The sequence below is a fragment of the Trachurus trachurus genome (genome assembly GCF_905171665.1).
Source record: "Trachurus trachurus genome assembly, chromosome: 18".
Lineage (NCBI taxonomy): Eukaryota > Metazoa > Chordata > Actinopteri > Carangiformes > Carangidae > Trachurus > Trachurus trachurus.
Genome location: NC_139909.1, coordinates 25,528,408 through 25,551,229, shown reverse-complemented (window position 1 = coordinate 25,551,229; position 22,822 = coordinate 25,528,408). Strand labels below are relative to the sequence as shown.

At 45.1% G+C, this 22,822-nt stretch overlaps 1 protein-coding gene across 1 annotated transcript; it reads left to right on the top strand.

The window, feature by feature from the left end:
• Positions 1-5,548: 5,548 nt before the first annotated feature.
• On the top strand, positions 5,549-22,452 carry rcor2 (REST corepressor 2; the record flags this gene model as incomplete). The annotated part of the gene is made up of 14 exons (XM_083992876.1): positions 5,549-5,697; positions 9,142-9,267; positions 11,839-11,895; positions 13,439-13,519; positions 13,848-13,900; positions 14,085-14,246; positions 14,362-14,492; positions 14,911-14,977; positions 15,239-15,478; positions 16,215-16,292; positions 16,617-16,674; positions 18,947-19,014; positions 19,322-19,483; positions 22,081-22,452. The coding sequence occupies exons 2-14, from the start codon at positions 9,144-9,146 to the stop codon at positions 22,450-22,452; spliced, it is 1,653 nt and encodes a 550-aa protein (XP_083849002.1). The 5' UTR covers positions 5,549-5,697; positions 9,142-9,143.
• Positions 22,453-22,822: the final 370 nt, after the last annotated feature.

Here is a 22,822-nt window from a genome sequence, read left to right as displayed (position 1 = left end):
GACCTCTCTGGGGTCCAAGTGACGGCAGCCTATGCAGACATAACGTCACTATGTAGGATGACAGACTGTGCATTCCTTTGTCTGTGACTGGTGTTGAGGCAAACGACAGAAACAACACACTTCTTCATGTTGAGCCCATATAACGCATGAAACATGAAATATTTCCCTCTTTCGTACTGCCATGACAATATTGTGTCATTTTTCTTATTGTTACCTCATTGGGTTTTGCTGTGACAATGGCAACAGGAAAATCATGGAAATGATAAAACATGTTGATTTTGCAGTTAGCCTACTTGTGTTATGTTCACACATTCAGCACCAGGTTTTGTGGAACCCCAGAACAAAACAAAGGGGTTAGATATGACTAAAGGCATCACTGGCTCTGACTGTGAGTTCTTGATTTGGTGGACTATGTGATGGCCACCTTCACAAGCCTACCCACTTTTCCATAATGCAAATAAAGGCCTTGTATAGGGGGCTCTCACACAGCAGCAGCTCTCCCCAGCACGCAGATGGCCCACTCTCTAAACCCCGCCTACAGTCTTTTGTCTTCAGGGAGTCTGTCTCTCTGTGTCGGTAGGAAAACTATTTATTTCACGTGTCAGTAGGGGGCGCGATGAGGGACAGAGACTTGATACGGAGGCCTGCTTCTCATTGTATAAGTCTCTCTGTCTGCTTTTGCATACAGCTGAGACGCACTGCCAAAACATCAACGTTTCAACTCGCTCTGCACAAGAGAAACCACTCTTTGTCCTCAGAGCTACATTTCGTCCTCTGTCTGTAAAGATGCGAGTATATAACACTTTTCTGTACATTTTCTCTATATGCTCACAGGACTGTATAATGAAGCTGCCCCCTCCCACTTTCACTCACACAATTACTGCCATACACACAAACACACACACAGAGCAAGATGCACACACCACATGCAGGCGCACCCACACACACACACACATGCAAATCTCAGTTCAGCTATGCAGACCAAAGATAGATAGATAGATAGATAGATAGATAGATAGATAGATAGATAGATAGATAGATAGATAGATAGATAGATAGATAGATAGATAGATAGATAGATAGATAGATAAAGAAGGATGCAGGGTGCAGCGAGGAAGAGGAGGGAGAGGATGACAGACGAGCAAAGGGGGGGGGGGGCAGATAAAGATGAGAGAAAGAGGATGAGGATAAGAGAGGGAGGAAGAAGGAGGGAGAGACAGAGCAGAGTGAGAGCAGAAGGGAGGAGAGGGAGGCGAGCGGGGAGGGAATCAACAGATGCAGTGTGGAAGGCAGCAGAGGAGAATGGTGGATGAGGACGAGGCCTCTCTCAGCACAGAGAGCCTCGCAGCACAGAAATACACCACATAGAGTGGACATCCTCTCTGCACGCTCCATCCGCTCCGCCGTGCCAAAAAAATGTTGCAGTTGTATATCTACATTTGGCCTGAATACGTCTGTTATCTGTCTGCTGGAGCTGTACATTTATATCAGTGCAATAATTGGAAATGATTTATGGCTGATTATACTCAAACTCTGTGGAATCCTATCAAACAAATGGGCCTTGCAGCTTTCATATCTGATAGTGAAGCATGAACCAAATCTGCATCAGTTCCACTAAAAACCCCAGAAAGAATCGAATTATTCCAGATTTAAGTGGAGAGTTTCAGGCTTTTTAAAAATTCTTAGACTTTTATGTAGCACACCAGAGAAATTGACAATACGGAGTGCTGGATTATAGTAGCTGCCATATGATATGTGGATAGTCATTAACTGTGAAGGGTGCATTTGGTCATAATGGTGACCTCCAGACTTTTCACAACCTTCAGGTCAAAATTTTCACCTTTGACAAAAAAATGTAACCAATAAGATGACTGAAGGCTGGATTTCCATGATGTTTACACTGAATATCCTTTATATGTTTCACAGAAGACAAATTATAATGTTTTTGTGACTTTTTGTGTGCTTTCCACTAGTACATTTGAACATTAAAAACAAACAAACATTAGGATCTATGGGGCGGATTGTCCCAAAACTAAATGAGCACAACCATGCTTCCAAGGACGAGCCCTTACCCCCTGACTCCGTCTTGTCTGAGCAAAATGCCACATGTCTGCACACAAGACATCTCCTAAATTACAGTAATGGAGTGATTGCTGTGGGATTTGCATGGTACATTCATGATGCCAAGTGGGCAAAATGCTTTGGTTGTTGTGAGAGCCTTCTCCATTAGCACTTTTTACAGCTTAGCTGCAGTGGTAATAAGGCCCCGTAAAATGAAATATTTGGGTTGGGGTTAGTTTGTTTCTTCAACACTTTTGTGATGTGGGTTATATTGAAAACTGCAGGTAGATTGTAAACCCCGGTCATTGTAATGCATTATGTAACACTCGATGCACTGTTTATACACAGAAAGTTAAATTCAAGATGATCAATCTAACAGCAAATGATACAAAATTCCAATGCATGTCAGTCAATGACTTCTCAAATATTTCTCATATATTTCTCAACAATCATCATGATTTTTAGTTATATTACAGGCCTTGATACTGATTTTTATGGAGCTCCTCAACTTTAGCACACATGACGACAAATACGCAGTTGTGTAGGTTGTAACCATCATCAGTTTAGGTTGAAAGTGACTATAAAATGTTGTGTTGGTACAACTTCATTGAAGATGTTTAGGCAATCAGATGACAATAATCATAAAATAATAAAAGGGCATTATTTTATAATAATAATCCCTTTATTAAGGTGATTATATTGCAATTAAGAACATTTAGTCGTGTGTGGTGGTCCTCCAACCATGACTTAATGAATGCAGCAGGAGGAGTTCATTCTATCACATCTGATTCTAGACCGTGCATAACAGAGACAGGCAGAGACTTCAGAGGAGGGAGTGAAGGGGGGAGTCAGGGTGAGGTGTAAGGGAAGAAAGGAGAGTTATGTGGAGATGTAGAGGAAAATGGGGAAGTGAAGGAGACAGACAAGTGAGAAGAGCAGACAGCCACGAGGAGGGAATGAGACAGGTGGAGAGAGAAGGAATGGTGGTGGTGGTGGTGGTGGCAGCAGGGTGGGGGGTGTAGAAAGAAGTGAAAACAGGAGTGAGCTAGGGAGAGTGGGAGGGACACTGAGTTCTGAAAGATCGAAGAGAAACCAAGCGCAAAGAGGAGGAAGGGGAAGAGAAGGGAGAGAGAGACGGAGTGACGAATGGAGAGGAGGACAGAGGAGGAAGAGGAGGAGGAGGAGGAGGAGGAGAGGGGAGGACAGAGAGAGAGAGGAAGAGGAGGAGGATGAAAGGAGAGAACTGAGAGGTGAAGGGAGGGGGGAGGAGGGGAGAGATGTAGCAGTTGTTCATTAGTGAGGATGTGTTAGGGACTGGAGGACTGAGCAAGAGGAGAGACAGTGGAATGGTGAGTTTCATGGACACTGACTAATGAGAGGAGGAAAGGAAAGGAGAGGAGAGGAGAGGAGAGGAGGGGAGAGGAGAGGAGGGGAGAAGGGGAGATGAGAGGAGAGCAGAGGAGAGGAGAGAAGAGGAGAGGAGAGGAGAGGAGAGGAGAGGAGAGGAGAGGAGAGGAGAGGAGAAGAGTGGATAGGAGAGGAGGAGAGCAGGAGAAGAGAGGAGTGGAGAGGAGGTGGCAGGGGTGAAAATGAGAAGGGGGAGGATGAGGAAGGGGGAGGAAGAGGAGAGGAAGGGGGGCTGGAGGTGAACGAAGCGAAACTGCTTTACTGTGTCACCGTAGGGGGAGGATGGGGGAGGGGAAGGGAAGAATTTGCACGTACGCATGCACACACACACACACACACACACACACACACACACACACACACACACACACACACACACACACACACACACACACACACACACACACACACACACACACACACACACACACACACACACACACACACACACACACTGTTGAAATCGAAAGCGACATGAGAGAGACAGGAAGGAGGAAGAGGAGGAGGAGGGGTGAGGAAGGAGATGAAGGAGGAAGGAGGAGGGAGGACGGAGGAGGGAGGGAGGCAGGAAAGACACAGGAGAGGAGTCATCACTGGAGAGAGGAAGTGGAGGGGGGGGAGTAATATTGAGGGGGGAGGAAAGCGGAGGAGAAGGTAAAGGAAATGGATGGATAGAAAGAAGGGAGGCAGGGGGGGAGAAGAGAGAAGAGGAGAAGAGAAACAAAAAAAACGTGCAGAGGGAACAGACAGAGGAGGAGGAGGAGGAGGAGGAGGAGGAGGAAGAAGAGGAGAATTAGGGCAGATATTCAGGAGCTGGGAGGAGGGGGAGGAAGGAGGGGGAGAGAAAGTATTGGAGAAGAGAAAGACAGGGGCAAAAAGGAAGGAGGTATAAAATATATGAAATAAGTAGGAGGAGGTGCAGAGGCAGAGGTGCAAGACAAATAAGAGTCATCACAGAGAAGGTGGAGAAGGGAGTTAAAAGAGGAGTGGGGGTAAATGAGGAGGTGGTGATGCAGGAGAGGGTGGGAGAGAAGGAGCTGGAGGAGAGGAGGAGGTAACACACTGGTACATGTCAGCAGACTCTTGTGAAGGTGTGTGTGTGTGTGTGTGTGTTACTGTGGGGGCTATTGTGCTTATTGCCAGCATCAGGTGTGAGAAGCCCTGCTTCAGCTATCACTGAAAACCCTCCCTATTCTGCTCACACTCACACACTGTTCCACCTGTGCACTCACACACATGCACAGACTGGTGAACACACACACACACACACACACACACACACACACACACACACACACACACACACACACACACACACACTCAGAGGAGAAGACATGGGGCGGCAGAACTCAGTGAATTGTTCGACATTTGAAATGAGAAAACAGATCAGGAAAGTACATTGGTGCTATTTATCTGAGTCATTGTCGGGTCACGGGCAAAGTCGCGCACGCTTCGTGGGAGACACGCGCACTTATGCGTCCACATCCACACGCAAACACACTCTGTTCAATTATGCCCCACTCTCCTGCCCTTTTCTCCACCATGCATACATCAGTACAAGTCTGGACAGCCTGGCTCAGCACGGAGATGCACAGTTGACAAATCCCTCCGCCGACACACTGGCAAGTAGTCCCTAATTTATGGGATTTTGATAGATGGCAGATTAGGAGTCGATAACAGTTAGCGTCCCTGTGAATATCACCGCCTCTTCTACCGCTTGTAATTTAGACGAGATAAACTATAAATAAAAAGCAGAGGGTGAATTAGCAGGTGAATGTTAAATAACAGAATTTGTTTTACTGAACCTTTTCATTCAGGACTGCTGGGAAAAGCTACTCTAAGGTGTCAAGAGACGTGTTTTGCTGCAAAAAAAAAACCCAACAGCAGGAGTATTTTACACTTAGTAGTTTTGCAGGACTACTTTTCGTCAATCCAACGGCTGGTTGGGTTGGGAGAGGCGAACGCATCCGGGCGGATGTCCACCTCACTTTTCTCCGGGTGTTGTCCGGCCTCCCGGCACACACACACACACGCACACACACTCGCACTCACGGCTGCTTCCATCTATCCATGCTGTTCACTTCATTGTACTGTGTTCATCAATTAGGCAAGAATTAAGCCGTTTCAGCTCGACTAGAGGTCTCTTCGCACCCCCGAGTGGATTATAACCGGCGACCGGAGGCGCGGAGAAGTTTTGAGTGCGAGGAACCGGGGAGAAACGAAACACAGGTACAGTGTGACTGTTATCTCCACTTCCAACTATTAACGTTACTAATGTAACGCGGGGGTACTAGCCGCAAGCTAACTGGCTAACGTTAGCATCCCAACGACCAACTAGGTTTGACTTCATATTGCACTTTGGAGGGCGGCGGGGGGGCTGTCGCCGGTTTCTTATATTTCACCGGGCAGAAACCACTCTGGTCGTTCAGAGTGTGGCCGTTTGTAGCGAAATGTCCCGCAACGGACCAAACAAGTGGAGTTAAAATATCCCAGAGAGCGAGTTTCTACTCCACAGCAGCGGCAGCGGCAGACAGTAGCGTCAGTAGTAGTAACAGCAACGTAAGCGTGGGGAAAACAAAAGGACTTCAAAGTCTGACACACAGCACATAGATAGAACTGCTCTGGAAATATGTGATACAATGTATTTAATTACATAGGCAAATGTGGCGCGAGTTCATCACTGATTTCTTTTTGTTTGTTTTTGCTTTGAGTCTTTATTTCTTTTTTTTAATTGTAGGCTATTTAGGCCCTATAATAATAGGCTATATATACAGCGTAGTTATAGTAGTCACATTACACATATCAGATACCTCTGTACTTTTGAGATCCATGAGCACAGGCTACTATTAGTCACTTTGAGACTTATTGTCAGCCGTGTTTGTCAGTGTGAGTCAAATATGAGGCATCACAGAGAGGACGTGTATCATTCCCCTCTAGAAACTATCATTGTTTCAAAAAAAAAAATTTGAATTGAAATGAAAACCATTACTAGTTTATTCATTGTTTTGTTGCGCAATAGGCTATATTGCAAATCTATATCCGATTTCCAAATATTGAAAGTCAAGTGACAAAAAGTTCTCAGAGCTTCTCACACATCAGAGTGACTGAAAATACATCACTAAGCACAAGCGGGTGGTTAAGCAACACATATTACTACTAATAGACCTCGCCTTGCTGAGTAAGCAATTACGTATGTATTTCTGCATTAGCTCATACAACTCGTTAAAGTTGCTAATTGTAGTGGATGTCGAGGCTACCGTCGCAGTGTCCGAGGCTACCACACACACACAGCCCCCAAACTCTCGCTGAAAGTGAACCTGGGCGGGATCACACAGCCTCTCTCTCCTTTGTAGCTCTCTAACTCCAGCGACTATTTTTTATTTTTTATTTTTTTACAAACTATATTTCATCGAGGTAGATGTTAATGGTCAGAGATGGGTGTAGGTTTGGGAGATTGTGGTGATCCGGTGAAGTTAGAGGGGACAGCTGTTGTAGTTTTTTTTTTTTGAAGGGGGGGGGGGGGGGGGGGGGGCACTGGGAGCAGCGACAGACAAAGACCCCCAGAGAGCCTCAGACACTTGTATTGTCTACCCGGAGTTTGCTAGATGCGATGCAATCTCTCGGTGTGTGAGGATCTCTCTCTGTCTCCCCCCTCCAGCAGCAGCAGCAGCACGGTCGGTTTATATGAGGGAATCGAGCCGGTTTGTCACAGAGCCGCGTGCGCGCGTGTCCCTGCTGCTGCTTTGTTCTGGCCGCGTTTCAAGTTTCAAGTAAACTGGAGGAGAAGTTGCTGATGTGGTGACGAAAGCAAAGCAAGTGTGTGCGATTAAGAGTCTCTGATCGTAAACGGAGTGTGTGTTTGTGTGTGTCCTGATCATTCACAGATATCGATGCCTTTGTTTGTGGTCAACTGCCGCCTGTAACCGCAGCTTCTCGTGTACGTGGGAGCAGCTTTGATGGGATAACTTTCTACCGTGTGGAGCCGTGTCCTGAGCTGACCGTCTGGTCTTTTGTGCCACTGTGTGGACTCAGTGGGTCTGGGAGAGGGAGAGAGGGAGAGAGGGAGGCAGAGGGGGAGAAAACGAGGCTTGGCCACGTAATGACATAGCTCAGACTGTGGATGACACTTAAAACGAGAAGCCCCTTCACGCAGGAGGGCTCTCATGTAATCCCCAGCGTGTTTTTTTTTCTCTTTTCCACGTTGTTTTTCAGATGCTGCCACTTGTCAGTCGCAGTGTGCAGTTTTTTGTAGATGTGTGTTTGGCAGTGTTAAAGGCTTTTCCCTGGGCATATACACACAGAGGCGTGTGTGTACACATGATGGGTATACTAAAGACTGCAGATCAGTTCTGCTATACATATGTGCTGATATTTGAGACTGGAAATGATGCCAGGCTAAGTATAAAGCACATTCTGACATTTTTATAGTGCCATTGAATATGCATACATGCAATGCAGTTTTTCACATACCCAGAAATGACAAAAAGGACAATTTAATTTCACAAAATCCAAAAAATCTGTTATTAAAATACTGAAACTGATATGACAGGAAGGGTTTCTCAGGGATTATTTTCTTATTTATTTATTTTTTTGTGTGTTTGGAAGCCAGTCAAATCTTTAATTCGATTGTGAAAACATTCACATCGACACATCAGGATAACTTCAATACCAGTGGTAATACAGGATTGTAGTTTGGCGCTTCAGTAAATGCAGCAGTTCCACTTTAAACACACTCCAGATCAAATTGACCAGGCCAAAAGGGATTGTTTTCTTAGATAATTACCCATATTACTTTGTGTGGTCAGAAAAGAGAAGTAGGAAGTTTCCCGTGAGGCTAAAACAAAGAAATATTCAACTTTTCTCATTGTGTTTTGTGTTGAGCAGATATCCTGAGTTGTATCAGGGGACACACTGTCAGACTGCTGCATCCTTATTAGTGTCAAAATGATTGCAGGTTATATTCAGTCGATTGATTGGTCAGGTCTGTGCTCCTCTGACAGGACTGTGCTTTTAATTAGTCAGAGAAATAAAGGGAAAAGTTCATCATTTCAGCTCCTGTGATGAACAAACTGAAGCCCGGCCTGTGGACTCTGAGCGGGCTGTGCTCTTGAGGTCAGCACTTGGCAGGAGAAGATGAGAACTCAAACTTGAGCTGGAATCCAGAGATTAGTAACAGATGTGTGTCAGCCAACAAAACAGACCAGAGGTCAGTCACGTGGTGGCGTCTCCGTCGCCCCGACCGTCCCTCTGAACCGTTTCCCAGCGCAAAGTCATCTTGATTCGAGAGATGCCAAATTACAAAGGGACGCTGAGAGGCTGTTGAACGATAACGAGGACCGGGGAGAGATAACCGAGTTGCTGAGTGCATGAATGAGTTCTCCTGTGTCCTGTGTGTTCACCAGTGTTTGGAAAAATAAACTCGGCTCAGGGGAAAATAATGGGAATGCTTCCAAGGTAGCAGCATAAGGTGCTGTTGTGTTTTATTAGAGCGAGTGAGGTTTTATGGGGTTTCAAGTGAAAACACAGAACAGGCATCTCAGTGAAACTGAGTTACCTGATAGTTTTATGGGATGTTGAATATTAAACAGTGGTGTAAGTTATGAAATCCAATATTTAAGGTTTATGTATGTGTTTTTTTTTATTTTTTTCTATTTCCCTTTTTACTTTTTGCAGATATGCCCTCAGTGATGGAGCGCTCGGGGGGCGGGGTCCTGTCCAGGAGCAGAGCCAAGACCGTAACCAACGGCAACAGCCAGCCACACTCTGAGGAGGAGAGCAGCGACGAGGAACATGCTCATGGTACAGACACTTGCAGACATGTGAAACTGAAGTATACTGAGCCGACACGAGTTGAGTTCTCCTGAGTTGAGAACTGATTGAACACGTTGCTACATCACATTAACACTTCATTAACAACTGGGCTGGTCGTCTAACATGAAGCAGCCCAGTGTGCTGTTACATGCATTTCCACTGTACAGATGCATCACAGCAGCTGCTCCGGTTGCATTCGTTGCATCGCTGCAGTGCTCCTCCGGTCCCCGCACGCCCGCTCTCCTCCCTCGTCCCCTCCTCCTCCTCTCCTCCACACTCCTCCATCCTTGTCATCCTCAGCCCACATACGTCTTTCCTTCCTCCCGTTCTCTCCTTCACCCACCGACTCGCCGCTGATCTTTTCATTCTATAACTATAATCTCGCCCTGCATGTAGACCTGGGACACGTCTTTAGATCACAGCAGTGTAACCGCTACAGTTCGGGCCGGGGTTGTTCCAAAGGCACTTCACTACCCGGGTTATTGCCACCACCACAATCATCCCTGCCTCCACCTCCTCCATCCATCTTCAGCCTTCCATTTTGTTTCCTCATCTCCCGGTCTCATTTCTCTCTTTTTTTTTCTTCTTAGCCAGTGTTTCCCACCCTCTTTACTTGCATTCATTTTTCTTTCATCTTTTCTGCTCCCCTCCCTGCTTCTCCCCATTTCTACCATCTACTCCAGTTTGTACCACCCCCTGCTCCTCCCTTCCTGCCCTCTGTCCCTGTGGAAGCAGTAATCTGTCTCTTCCTCTACTGGTCTGCTTCCTCCCTCCTCTTGTAGTCTCTTCTCATCCCTCACTTTCCACCCTCTCTCCATCTCTTGTTTCTTGCTAGCTTCACCACAACACTAATTACACAATGTTTATACAAGCTTCCTGTGTGTGTTTCTTTAATTTGGATGCTATCATTATAAAATTATCACAGGTATTGATACTAATCACAATATTGATTGCTAATTTTAATAGTTCTGTGCAAAGAGAGGTGTTATGTGCTATGATTGAGAACTTCCTGCTGTTGTGGCAGAACCAACCAGAGGGAAAAACTCAATAAATAGAACAATAAATGAAATACAGTATAGAGAAACCAGCCACTGGAATTCAGATGGTTGATTATAGAAAGTCTCTGTTTGTGAAGGTTTTCTAACCTTGACCTGAAATGTTTGCTGGTTGTTTGTTTCTGAACATGAGGACGTAAGAATTGTTTGCATTGTTAAAAACTAATTACATATCCTCAGGGCTTCCTGCAGTGTTTTATGTCCAAGTCTGTAGAGAGCTTTCTAATTCCATTGTCACATTGTTCATTTTAATAATGAAAATTGTGACAAAGTATTCATTAATGACCTTTTCCGTTATAACAAAAAAAGAGGTTATAGCTAAATAAAAGTAACATTTGACAATGAAAACTGTGATGAAATAAAACTAAGCAGCATCTGAAATGGAAAAAAGAACATGTGATGCAAACTCTTATTCATCAACAACCTGTGTGCATCAGTGGGAGCATAATGCTAAACCCCCTGATTAGTCAAACAGTCTTCTCCTCTGTGCTGAAGGTGGTTGAGCTGCTGTTGCACTTTTTATAATAAGAAACTCTTCCTGAGTTATGTGTCTCTCTAACGTTATCTGATGTCACCAGTTCTTAAAGAGACAGATTTATGGAGAGATTCTTCCTCAGTGAGAGCTGAGAATTAGACAACAAGAGGCAAAAAACCCATCAGAGACAAACTGCAAAACCAGTCTTCATCCACAGTGCTATCAAGGTAACCTTGATGTTATTTTCAGTCGTCAATCTTCAGTGGTGCTATCACGAGGAGTGAGTAAGTCTTAGGCTTAATGTCAGCGATCCATCAAAATCGCCTTGGAGGTGTTCGCTAAACAAAAATCACAGTATTGACTTTATGCGATGGTTTACCATGTTATCTCAAACTAAACCCAGAGAAGTTGTTGTAGTGAACAGAGGAGGCGCTGCAGCTGCAGGAAGACCACGTTAACCAGAACAGCTGGACTAGATCAGACCAGAGCCAGCAGGTCTGTTCAAACTGACAGAGTTTGGACATGTTAACTGGATGGTGACGGGGACACCGTCTGAGACACCTGTTACTATGGTAACTGTATTCAATGATGGCTAAATGAGAACCATAAAAATGGATTGAAAACATTGCAATTAAAAATGAATGATGAAACTAACATGTCGCTGACTAAAATTAAATAAGAATCAAATGAAAAAAATGTAACAAATTCATAAACATTTTCACTCAGACTCGAGCTAGATGCTAAATTTACAGTATTTCGTAACTCCTTAGTGTGTAGTCCTCTAACGGACTAAACCAAAGCTCTGTTAGTTGTTTATTCTGTTGCTTTAGAGATGCCTCTCCTCCCGTCAGTACAGTTATTCATTTTTTTATGATCCTGTTGCTCCAGCTCTGCAACTTGTAGTACAATTTGGACTTGTTACTGGAATAGTCCTGTAATATGACTTGCTCATGCTCTGCTCTGTCTTTACCACACGCTATCTCTCTTTAAAATAATGTGAAAACTCGTGTTCATCTTGTGTCTCAACAGACAGTATGATCAGAGTGGGAGGAGACTACCAGGCTCAGATCCCAGAGTTCAAACCAGGTAAGCTGGCATGGAGGGAAGAATGGGAGAAAGAGAGATGCCAGAGAGAAATAAAAAGGAGAAGTTGTACAGAGAGAGAGAGAGTGAGAGAGGGGGGAGGAAACCAGGGCTGAGAAGGAGACATAGAGGTGAGTAGAGGACGTTGAAATGGAGGTGGGAGGGGAATGCAGATGAAGAGAGAAATGAAGGTCAAATGATCAGTGTTACTGTGGAAATCCAGGAAAAGGGAGAGAGGGGAAGAATACGAACCAGAGGTCTAAAAGAATGGATTTCTCTACCTTCAGTTGTTGGGGTTCATTCCAGATGTTTCACCTGATCTGCTTCATGTTAAATCACAGTTTACACTGTTTATGGAAGTCATAAATTACACAAATACAGTCGTTCATCTCTTGGTAGTAATCTTAAAGGGATAGTTCAACATTTTGGCAAATTGGCCCATTGCCATAATCCCTATAGTTTTAGGAGTAGGTTTGTTACCTTTAATTGGCAGTGCAAGCTGTTTTTAGTACGGTGGAGTTGTTGGATTGTGTATTTGTTGAGTTTGATGAGGGAAACCAAGAAATCCTCTGTAGCATAGCTCTGAGCAGCTCGTGGCTCTACTCCGCCGTTCTAAAAATAGCTTGCACCGACAATTAAAAGTAACGAACCTACTCCTAAAATTATAGGAATTATGGCAATGGGCCAATTTGCCAAGATGTTGAACTATCCCTTTAACAAGATAAGCAGGCAGCAAAGAATCAGGTGGACAAATACAGGGTAGCAATTATTGACTTCAACATGTCTGACTAATGAGAACTGTAAAAAAGGTGACATTTAACACAAGAAGGTGCTTCCTCTACACAGTTTGAACTCAGATTTACATAAATGCTCAAACTATCTGAGGGTTAAAGGCCTCAGATTAATCCAATAAAGATAAAATACAAGTCTAATAAGCTAGAAAATGGGTCAAATAATTGACATTTATAGCAACATAACGAAGTCATGGTCTCTTTGACGTGGGTGTCAAGTCTTTGTTTAATAAGTTAAAGGGTTAGTTCTGCAATATTTAAGCCCCTTCTTTTATTTATCATACCTGCTTCAGTAAACACAAGTGGACGTCAACATTATTTCTGACATTTCAGAATAGCCTGTAGCCATGTTGGATCAGAGTTAATTTTTAATTTAGTTTAAATAGTCCTTCACAAGGAATGAAAACGTTTGCTGATAATGTGCTTAGTGAGACACTATAATGCTTTGAATTAGTGTTAGATGTAAAGTGGATGAACTCTGGTAAAACAACCACTATAATATCCAGAGAGGAAGAAGAAGTTACCTCACAACAACAACATTGCAACAGAGGAATACAGGAGCAGTGAGACCGGCCTCTGTCTCAACGTCTTTTGGCACGTCTCTGTGTCCTCTAGACAGAATACAACATGTGAGGAAGAAGGAAGGAAGGAAGATGATAGAAGGTCTGATGAGTGGACAGCCAGGGAGAGGGAGAGTGTAACCTGCATGTGTGTGGACCTCGTGTCTGAACCCGTCTCCTCCTGTTTCATTCCAGACAGTCCAACCCGCTACAATGAGAAGGACCAGAGGAGCATGTTGGTGTGGTGTCCCAACAGCCTGCTCTCTGACGCAATGTGTAAGCCACACACACACACACCAACAGACCTGACTTAACATTCACTGGTACAAGCTGAACAACTTGACCTTCAGTGTAGAGACTTACTGACAGGAGTGCTGTTATAAAACTCTTTCTGTGTATCTGTACTTTTTTGGTCTCCTCACCTCCAGCTTTCTGCTCTTTCCTTTTCTGTACATTCTTTTCCTTGAATCCTTCCCATTCAACTCTCATATTCTACCCCAACTTTGGTCTTTCTTATCTTTTTCTTGCTTTCTATCTCTTCATTTCTCCTTCTCTGACTGATATTTACGTTTACATTCTATTTAATAAATGTCTCTTCTTCTAGTGGACGAGTACATCCTGATGGCTAAAGAGAAACATGGATACAACATGGAGCAGGTTTGCTTCATTTTTCCATATATTATTTTAACCTCAATTACTAAACTACATAGGCAGATTTATATTTATGAGACATTTACACCAGGTTAACTTTTCTTTTACACTCCTATTATATTTGTGCTTTTTTCTTGTTACCTCCAATCACACACTTTAATTTCCCGGCCCTCCCTCTCTGTTCGATCAGGCCCTGGGCATGTTGTTGTGGCACAAACACGATGTGGAGCGCTCTCTGGCTGACCTCGCCAACTTCACCCCCTTCCCAGACGAGTGGACGGTGGAGGACAAAGTGCTGTTCGAACAGGCCTTCAGCTTCCACGGCAAGAGCTTCCACCGCATCCAGCAGATGGTGAGAGACTGGGAAGAAGACACATACACACACAACACACACAGTCCACTTACTGCAGGAAGTACATTTTTGATAGTTAGCACTCAACTCATTGATTATCTGTGTTTGTGTGCAGCTTCCGGACAAGCTGATCTCCAGTTTGGTAAAGTACTACTACAGCTGGAAGAAGACCAGGACCAGGACCTCAGTCATGGACCGACAGGCCAGGAGGCTGGTCAGCAAGAGGGAGAAGGATGACAGGCATGAGTAATTCAAATTTAATTTCTAACTTTAATTATTACAACCCTAGGGGAAAACAGAGAGTGGTGGGAGAGAAGGGCTGGGCTGAATGGAGGGATGGACTAAAATCTGAATATTAGAGGCAGGACTGAGCAGAAAAGAAACACACAGTTCTTTCAGAAACCACTCAGCTGAGATGTGACATTTACAAAACTCTTTTGTTAAATGACACCTGATAAGCATGTCATCCTGGAGAAACAAGAGCCTCATGAATATAAATGAGATCCTTTTGATATTGTTTCTTGTCATTTTTCACTGACATTTTTGAGCATTTTATTTAATTTTGGATTCCATCAAATACAGTTTTAATTTAGGTGGCTGAATACAGACAAAAGCTGAAGCATGGGAGTGTTTTAGTTTTAATTTCTTTCCCTTTTCTTGGTAGCAATGATGAGGTGGAGGAAGGAGACCCAGGCAGTGACAGCGACTTTGAGATTGACAACAAGAAAGAGGTGAGCGATGGAAAACTCAGTCGGGGTTGTTTGACTGACAGAGAGTGCGTTTGCTTATATAAACACATTTTACTTTTCTATTAGTCAAGACTTGCCTGAGGAAATCACCCCATCCCAAACCAATGCTTCCTATATCCTTCAATTTCAGCTTCATTTATTATGCATCAGTGTGACGCTGCCTTCTTGTTGCCGTTGTAAAAAAACCTATCAATCTACCCCCGAAGCCCATCTCTAATATTTGTGATCCCCTCGTCCGTGAAGGCGGTGAAGCAGAACCCCAGCAGCACCACCGCCGACAAGGCCACCCCCAGCCGCTCGGGGCCCATCAAGAAGGAGAACATCGGGGCTCAGTACCGCCACCACCCGCTCAGAGCCCGACGCCGGCCCCCCAAAGGCATGTACCTGGAGCAGGGCGACATCATGTCCCTGTCAGCCTCTCAGGATGCCGGCTCGCTGACTATACGACAGCTGGACACGCAACTGGTGTCACTCAAGAGACAAGTATGATAACACATGTCACCATCTGATCATAACTATAACATGAATACGGCCAGGGGCTGATTAACCAAGTGACCTTGTTTAAATATTTACAGTTACTCTTGCTTCTACCTGCTTTGTTTCTTTTTTTTTTTAAAGCATTTTATTTATAGCCTTTCTTCAGGTTACAGAACACTCAACAACAAATCAACCCTGCCTGAATATAAGCCGCACCAGCTAAATTTTAAAAGAAAATACATATATAGGCCGCACTTGAATAAAAGCTGCAGGTTTTCATGTTGTAACATGAGATATTTACACAGAAAGACAGTAGGGAACTGTGCAAGTCCGCTCACTTTTCCACTGTTTTGGTTACGTTCCTCTCGTCCATGTGCATTTATTGACAACGAAGCCGTGAAAAATCAATAAATGGAGCGGTGGATAACGTTACATAACATATATGATGTTACAGCGTGTGTGTTTGTGTAGTCTTAACCGTCATGAACAAAAGATTACGGGTTACGGAGCGTTTGTGTTGCGGTGTGCAGAGACAAGAGCTGGGACAAAAAAAAGGGCGTAAAAAGTAGCGGTTTATAGTCCGGAAAGTGCGGTAAAAGTAAAAAAGTTAAAAATTAAATAAATGAATTCTACTTGCTTTGTTAGACTTGTAACTAACTGGATGTACTTAGCTACCGATCTGTGCTTTAACAAAAATAAATAAATAAAAGAACTAACACACTGTCCTCTCTCTCTCCCTCAGGTCCAGTCTATTAAACAGAACAACAGTAGTTTGAAACAGAGTGTAAATGAAGGTGTGACCACCTTCAGACCTGCTGAGGTAAGTCTTTCTACATGTTCCTCCCTTTACATCCTCCATCTCTTCCTGCTCTTTGTTTCCTTCCTCTATTCACTTTTCATTGCCTCTTAGTCTGATCTCTGTTCAGTTTGTCCCTCTCCTCTTTCATATAGTCACTCTGCCCTTCCCCAACTCCCTCCAGATATTATTTCACCCCTAGTGGGACCCAGATTAGTCTTAATCTGCTCTTTGCTCTTTTACTGTCATTTTCACCTCTCTCTTCTTCTTTCTTACCACCCACTTTGCCACACACACACACACACGCACACACTCACACACACTAATCTCTGGCCGACTCTCTCCCAGCCTGCCCCTAAGATGAACTCTCGCTGGACCACAGAGGAGCAGCTCCTGGCTGTGCAGGGTGAGTGAAGGTTGCAGCATCATCTCCCGTCCTCTCTGCAGCTCTCCTCCTCCTCCCTCAGATTCACAGGCACAGACATTGATCCGCATATTGTCCACACAAAGGAACTGCCTGTTCTGCATGTTATATATTATCGTATAATATTATACAAGCCTACAGTATGTCCTCAATAGTATAATAGTCGTTTTTGGGAGGGAGATGGTATAAAAAGACCCTGCTTCCACCACAGAAGGCAGTGAGTACCAGTCGTATTGGTATTAGGACTAAAGGGGGCAATTCTTCAAATGTTAATTCAGATTAAAAACAAAACTATTGCTTTTTTATAAAATTTTTGCCCGGTAAGGACAGAATAGTGTACAAGGGTTAGGGTAGGGCTGGGTATTGCTGATGAACTGAATCGATTCAACTCCGATTCAAGACGTCCCGATTTGATTTGATTCAATATTGATTCATTAAGTGATATTTCAGTTCTAATACCAACTTTGGTTTGTTATCAAACAGATTTCCACAGAACTGTCCAAAGATGGAACTCTTTAACCTGATGCATTATGAAAAAAATTAATGTTTACATTAAAAATGGACCCAAAAGCAGTTACATTAATGCACATTTTAACATGACCCACTGATTCAAGTACTGCAAACACTGTGTTGTGTTCATGGACACAACAAAATGTAACAGCAGTGTGATCACAGATCTCAATCTCGTGGCTCTGTGAGCTTGTCTGTCTCAGGAACCTGGATACATCAAAAGATCAGTCCAAAGGTTTTAGGAATCCATATCGGATATTTCAAATGAAGATCGATATGAATCTGGAACATTTTTCTTTTGAAACCAAGCTCTAGTGTACAAACCTGTGTGAGGTCAGCATTTAAGGAAACAAGGGAGTGAACTGTGGAGAACAAAATTTGATTTGCTACTTCATTCAATGCAGTTATGTTCTAAAGCAGAAATCAATAACAAAGACACTCAGCAGAGCAGATGAACTTAAGAGACAGTCCGTCTCCTTTACATTCCTTCAAACATCTGCTGAAACATCAGAGATGTAACGACGTGTTTTTAACTATAATGTAGTTTGTAAATCAGTTACCTGACCAGTCTTCCTCATGGTCATGAGATGAGATGGTCAGAGGTGTCTGCTGGTTTAGTGGCTGTGATCAGGTTCTATGGTTTGTCAGAACCAGAGCCGTTGTGTCTTATTAGGTCTTCGTGCTTCGCTCGTGATAATCTGACGCAGCTGGAAACACAGGACTCAACATTCCATCTGTAACCGAGTGAATTAAAGCTGTGGGAGGTGTTAAGCTGCTTCTGTTCCAGCACGTCGACAATTAAACACACACAGTCGACTTACACAGAGGCATTTAGAGGAGGATTCATGGCCGATGAGGGCTGGGTACCACTCGTTGCTATGGACACACAGTCACATGCCGTGACTCCCAGCAGCATGAATGAACGTCGAGTTCTGAATGACTGATTTCATAATTGCTTTCTACGTGCAATTATTCCCAGATGTTCTGGTTGTAAAACAGCAAACACATTAAACCAGATTATTCTGGCGAGATCTGACACTGGTCCCTTCAGACATCATGCTGCCACTTACACCAACACACAGTTGATCAGTCACATGATTCTGATGTGTGTGTGGGACACAAAGGTGTCAATCAAATGTAAAACATGATATCGTCTGTTTCCCTCTTCAGCAGGTAGCATGAGAGTGTTTGGCAGTTTGAGCAAAGTTTAAATAATTAAAAGCAAACAAGCTCATTTATGAAACATGCTGGTCAATAGCTCCAATAGATGCCAATTAATAATTTAAAATGAGATCGATTTGAGATCCACTGAGTGATGGTGGTGGAGTTAGAGCAGCAGAGATTTAAACTCTTCATGTTCATCCAGGAGACGGTGAAATCAGATATTAGATAAGAAGGTGCTGCTTGTTCTCCTCCCTGGGCAGCTGCAGGCCGTGTGCCATCCACACCAACTGCAGCTGTGCAGCACACACTCGCGCACACACACACACACAGCAAAGGCTGAGCGATACCAATGTGCGTAATGATGTGAGTGTGAAGCAGGTCAGGCCTGTAAAACTGTAAAAGAGCAGGTGCACTCAAGAGGACGACCTCAGGAAGGTTAACAGAAACACACATCAACACGCCAGCTCGCTCTACACCCCCCCCCCCCCAGACCCTGCACCACTTAGAGCAGCTGTTCGTGCAGCTTTTTAAGGTGCAGACGCAGCGTTAACCTGATGTTCTCCCTCTGTCTCCTCTCCAGCAATCCGTCGCTACGGTAAAGACTTCTCAGCCATCGCAGAGGTGATCGGGACCAAGACGCCGGCTCAGGTGAGCATCGTCTTCCTCAGGTTAAAGTCAGAGAAAGATTCACAAAGATCTCTCCTCCTCTTTATTCTGACCTGGATCTAACCCTCCGTCCTGCAGTTTACTCTGACTGAGCTGCCTGTCAACGTCTCCCCCATCCCTTCATCTACAGGAGCATTTTTCTTTCCAGGACGGCTCTCATCTCCATTATCTCCTCCTTTCATTTGTCTTCTGGCCTCCATCAGCCCTCGTGTCCTTGAACGCAGCACAACTTTCTGTCCTCTGTAACTCTCTTCTCTCAACTCCCCATCTTTCTCTTTTTCCTCCTCAGGTGAGCTCGTTCTTCGTGAGCTACCGGCGCCGGTTCAACCTGGACGAGGTGCTGAGGGAGTGGGCGGCCGAGCAGGTGGCCACCAGCCGCGACCAGAGAGACCCCAGGAGGAGCAGCGAGGACATCTCTGCAGCTCCAGACGGAGGCCCGGAGGAGGACGAGGTGAGACAGCAACACAAACAGCCTGTGCTGGGGGACTATTTTCAGCTGCGGATTAATTCACACTTGGTGAACTAGAGGGTATTTGGCACAGCAGTAAGGTCTATGTGGGACTAACTGAAAATATCCTGCACTGTGTGTGTTGGTGATTCCCTTTACATTTTGAGCAGCTTATAGATTTTTTTATTTTCATCTTTCACTTTTACAAAATGACAGAAAAGGAAAAGGGTCTGCAGCAAAGGTTTGGAAACTATCACAGCGTGTAAATAGTAAATATCTTGTCTGATACCTTGGTCAAAGTTATCTGAGAGTTCCACTCTCCTGGGTTTCTCATTCTTTTGCAGGCTGCTGAAACTAAAATAATACACTGATATTGCTTAAAATATTACAAAACAGTGTTTCATGTTTAACTTTTTGTGGTCATTTCATCTTCCACTTGCTTCACTGTTCACTTTAACGGAAATGTGCCCAAACGTTTGCATGATGCCACTGTATGGTTCACTGACAATGTATTTTATTGTGGAGCTGTGCAGCACAGAGGATCAGATCAGAAGCCTCAGGCCAAACTGGCTGAGGATCAGTTTGGTAGTTTGACCTTTTAATGGAGTTTCTCGACAAGAGAAATATTGATTATCAGCAGCTTATCTTTCATTGATTGATTTTATAGTTTGTAAACTATAAGGCCTGGTTGTGAAGCATGAGTTATGAGTCGTTTAACTGTGGAGACCAGTTCTTAAAGGGATAGTTCAACATTTTTGGCAAACTGGCCCCATAGTTTTAGGAGTAGGTTCGTTACCTTTAATTGTCGGTGCAAGCTATTTTTAGAACAGTGGAGCAGAACCACGGGCTGCTCAGAGCTATGCTACAGAGGCTAATGGGATTTCTTGGTTTCCCTCATCAAACTCATCAAATACACAATCCAACAACTCCAAAACGCTCTGGTGGACAAATTGTGACCTGCACATTCACCACGCTATGAGATAATAACGGAACGTTACCAGACAGAGTTGTTTTAGAGGCAAATGCAGAGACTGCTTGCTGAAAAACTGCCCCCGACAGGAATGCACATCAGCAGTTTTGCATTGCGTGGTGGTGAATGTGCAGGTCACAACTTGTCCACCAGAGCGTTTTGGAGTTGTTGGATTGTGTAATTGATGAGTTTGATGAGGGAAACCAAGAAATTCTACAGTATCACCCCTTGGACGCACTGCACGCGGAAGCTGGGCGCGCACAGCGCGCGGCTTCTCGGGCGCTTGGGTGGTCGCACTGGGAGCTACTTCTCCTCCTCTCTCCGCGCCGGTCAGACATCGACTGCAGTCGTTCATACTCGTATTCACTCGGTTTTCCACACACACGTCATTTTAAACATGTGTCTGTGTGTCTCATGTGCAGTCGCAACGGTCAAATATGTTTAGATGGACAAGCAACAACTTAAAGCAGATATCAGCTTCACGGCCGTTTCGGCTAATGCTGCGTTCAAGGCAGGCTTTTGAAACCGTAAGTTACAGCTTCAAGTCACAACTACGACTTGGTAGCGTTCCAGGTAACCCGTAGCTCGTGTTTTTACCATCCTGTTGTCTGTGAAAGTTCCCTATAACGGCCACTCGTAACTTCCGACCCGTGAACTCGTACCAGATCGAACTGGTATGACTTCACAGGAAGGAAAAACACAAAGTACGAGTTTCTTTGAACGCACCATGAGTTAGCAGCCCCCGCCCTTGTCAGGCATCAATTGGTCCTCGTGCTACGTCACCACATTCACGCGCATCCCTTGGCTGCACACACAGCCCTTCATGCCGTTCTCTCTCCTCATTGGATAACACTTGTATCCCACAAGGAAAATTTTCTCCTCGGGTTACAGCAGAGCAGAGTGACGGAGAGACTCGTGTTTAGGCTGAAATACTTCATGTAAGTGATTGCTGACGGAAAATAGGACTATTTAGGACTTATATTAACAAAAACATTCCACTGATATCTGCTTTAATTAATCATCATTTAATTATTTTATTTTGAAAATTGACCGGATTCTCTCGCCTTTTCTGTGCCCGACTTCCTGTCTGGTACGACCACGTCTGTCCAGCTTGACAGACGGCGCTCACGGCGCGCGCGGCTCGCGTGAAAAATAGAAATGAACCGAACTGAAGCGCTCCAGGCGCGCGCACTGCGCTCCACGGCGCGAGATGTGCGGCCAGGCAGACCTGTTAACATGTGCGCCGAACTGAAACTCCCTCCGCTCCAGGGCGCTGCGCTTCGGTTCCGCGTCTAGTGCGTCCAAGCTGTTAGCCTCCGTAGCGTAGCTCTGAGCAGCTCACGGCTCTGCTCCGCCGTTCTAAAAGTAGCTTGCACCAACAAATAAAGGTAACGAACCTACTGCTATGACTATAGGGATTATGGCAATGGGCCAATTTGCCAAAATGTTGAACTATCCCTTTAAATGAACAGCAGACATGAGCTGGAGAGAAACTCTGAAGATCAGACATGATGAAGTCCACGTCTTATCAGGACCATCACTGTCCTCTTCATCTCCTCTGGTTGTTGTCTCTGGGTGTCTTCCCCTCTCTCACCCTCTGCTCCACCTCTCTGTCCCCCCCCCCCCTCAGGTCAAAATGGAGGACTCTCCCCCGGACGCCGCCGGCGGCTCCTCTCCTCCGTCCTCCACCCAGACCCCGTCTTCTCTGTCCCAGCCTCCCCCGCTGCTGCGCCCGGCGCCTCCGTCGGCCCCCCCCAGCCTCCTCCGCCAGCCGCCGCCCCTCCAGACGCGCCCGCTCCAGAACCGCACGCCGCACAACCACCCCCCACCTCCGCTCATCCGGCCCGCCGTCTCCTCCTCCTCCTCCTCCACCACCACCGGGGGCTCCGGCCTCAGGGCCTCTCCTCCCTCCTCTTCCTCCTCCTCCTCCTCCTCCTCCTCAGCCGGCCAGATGCCTCCATCGCTGGTGGGGCTCAAAGTGGAGCAGACCAACTCGCACTGATGACACACACACAAAAATCTGGGTAGTAACGCACACACACACACACACACAAGCTTGCAGACATACACACTGCTTTCTCTTTTCTCAGAGAACATCTCCATCACACATCACACCCCTCCACCTTCCATCCAACACACTCTGAAGCCCCTTTACTGTACTGACACACACCTACCTCCAGACCATAGCGCTCTCGTGTAACACACACAACACACACACTGCGAACAAGCTGGGGACTCATAACGAATACTACACACACACACACTTCCTGAACACAACAAAGAGACACTGGATCATCAAGCTGTTGAAGAAAGCCATGACCACAGAGCAAACCCACCTGCTCGTCACCATGGCAACTGTTGGAACATCTGGA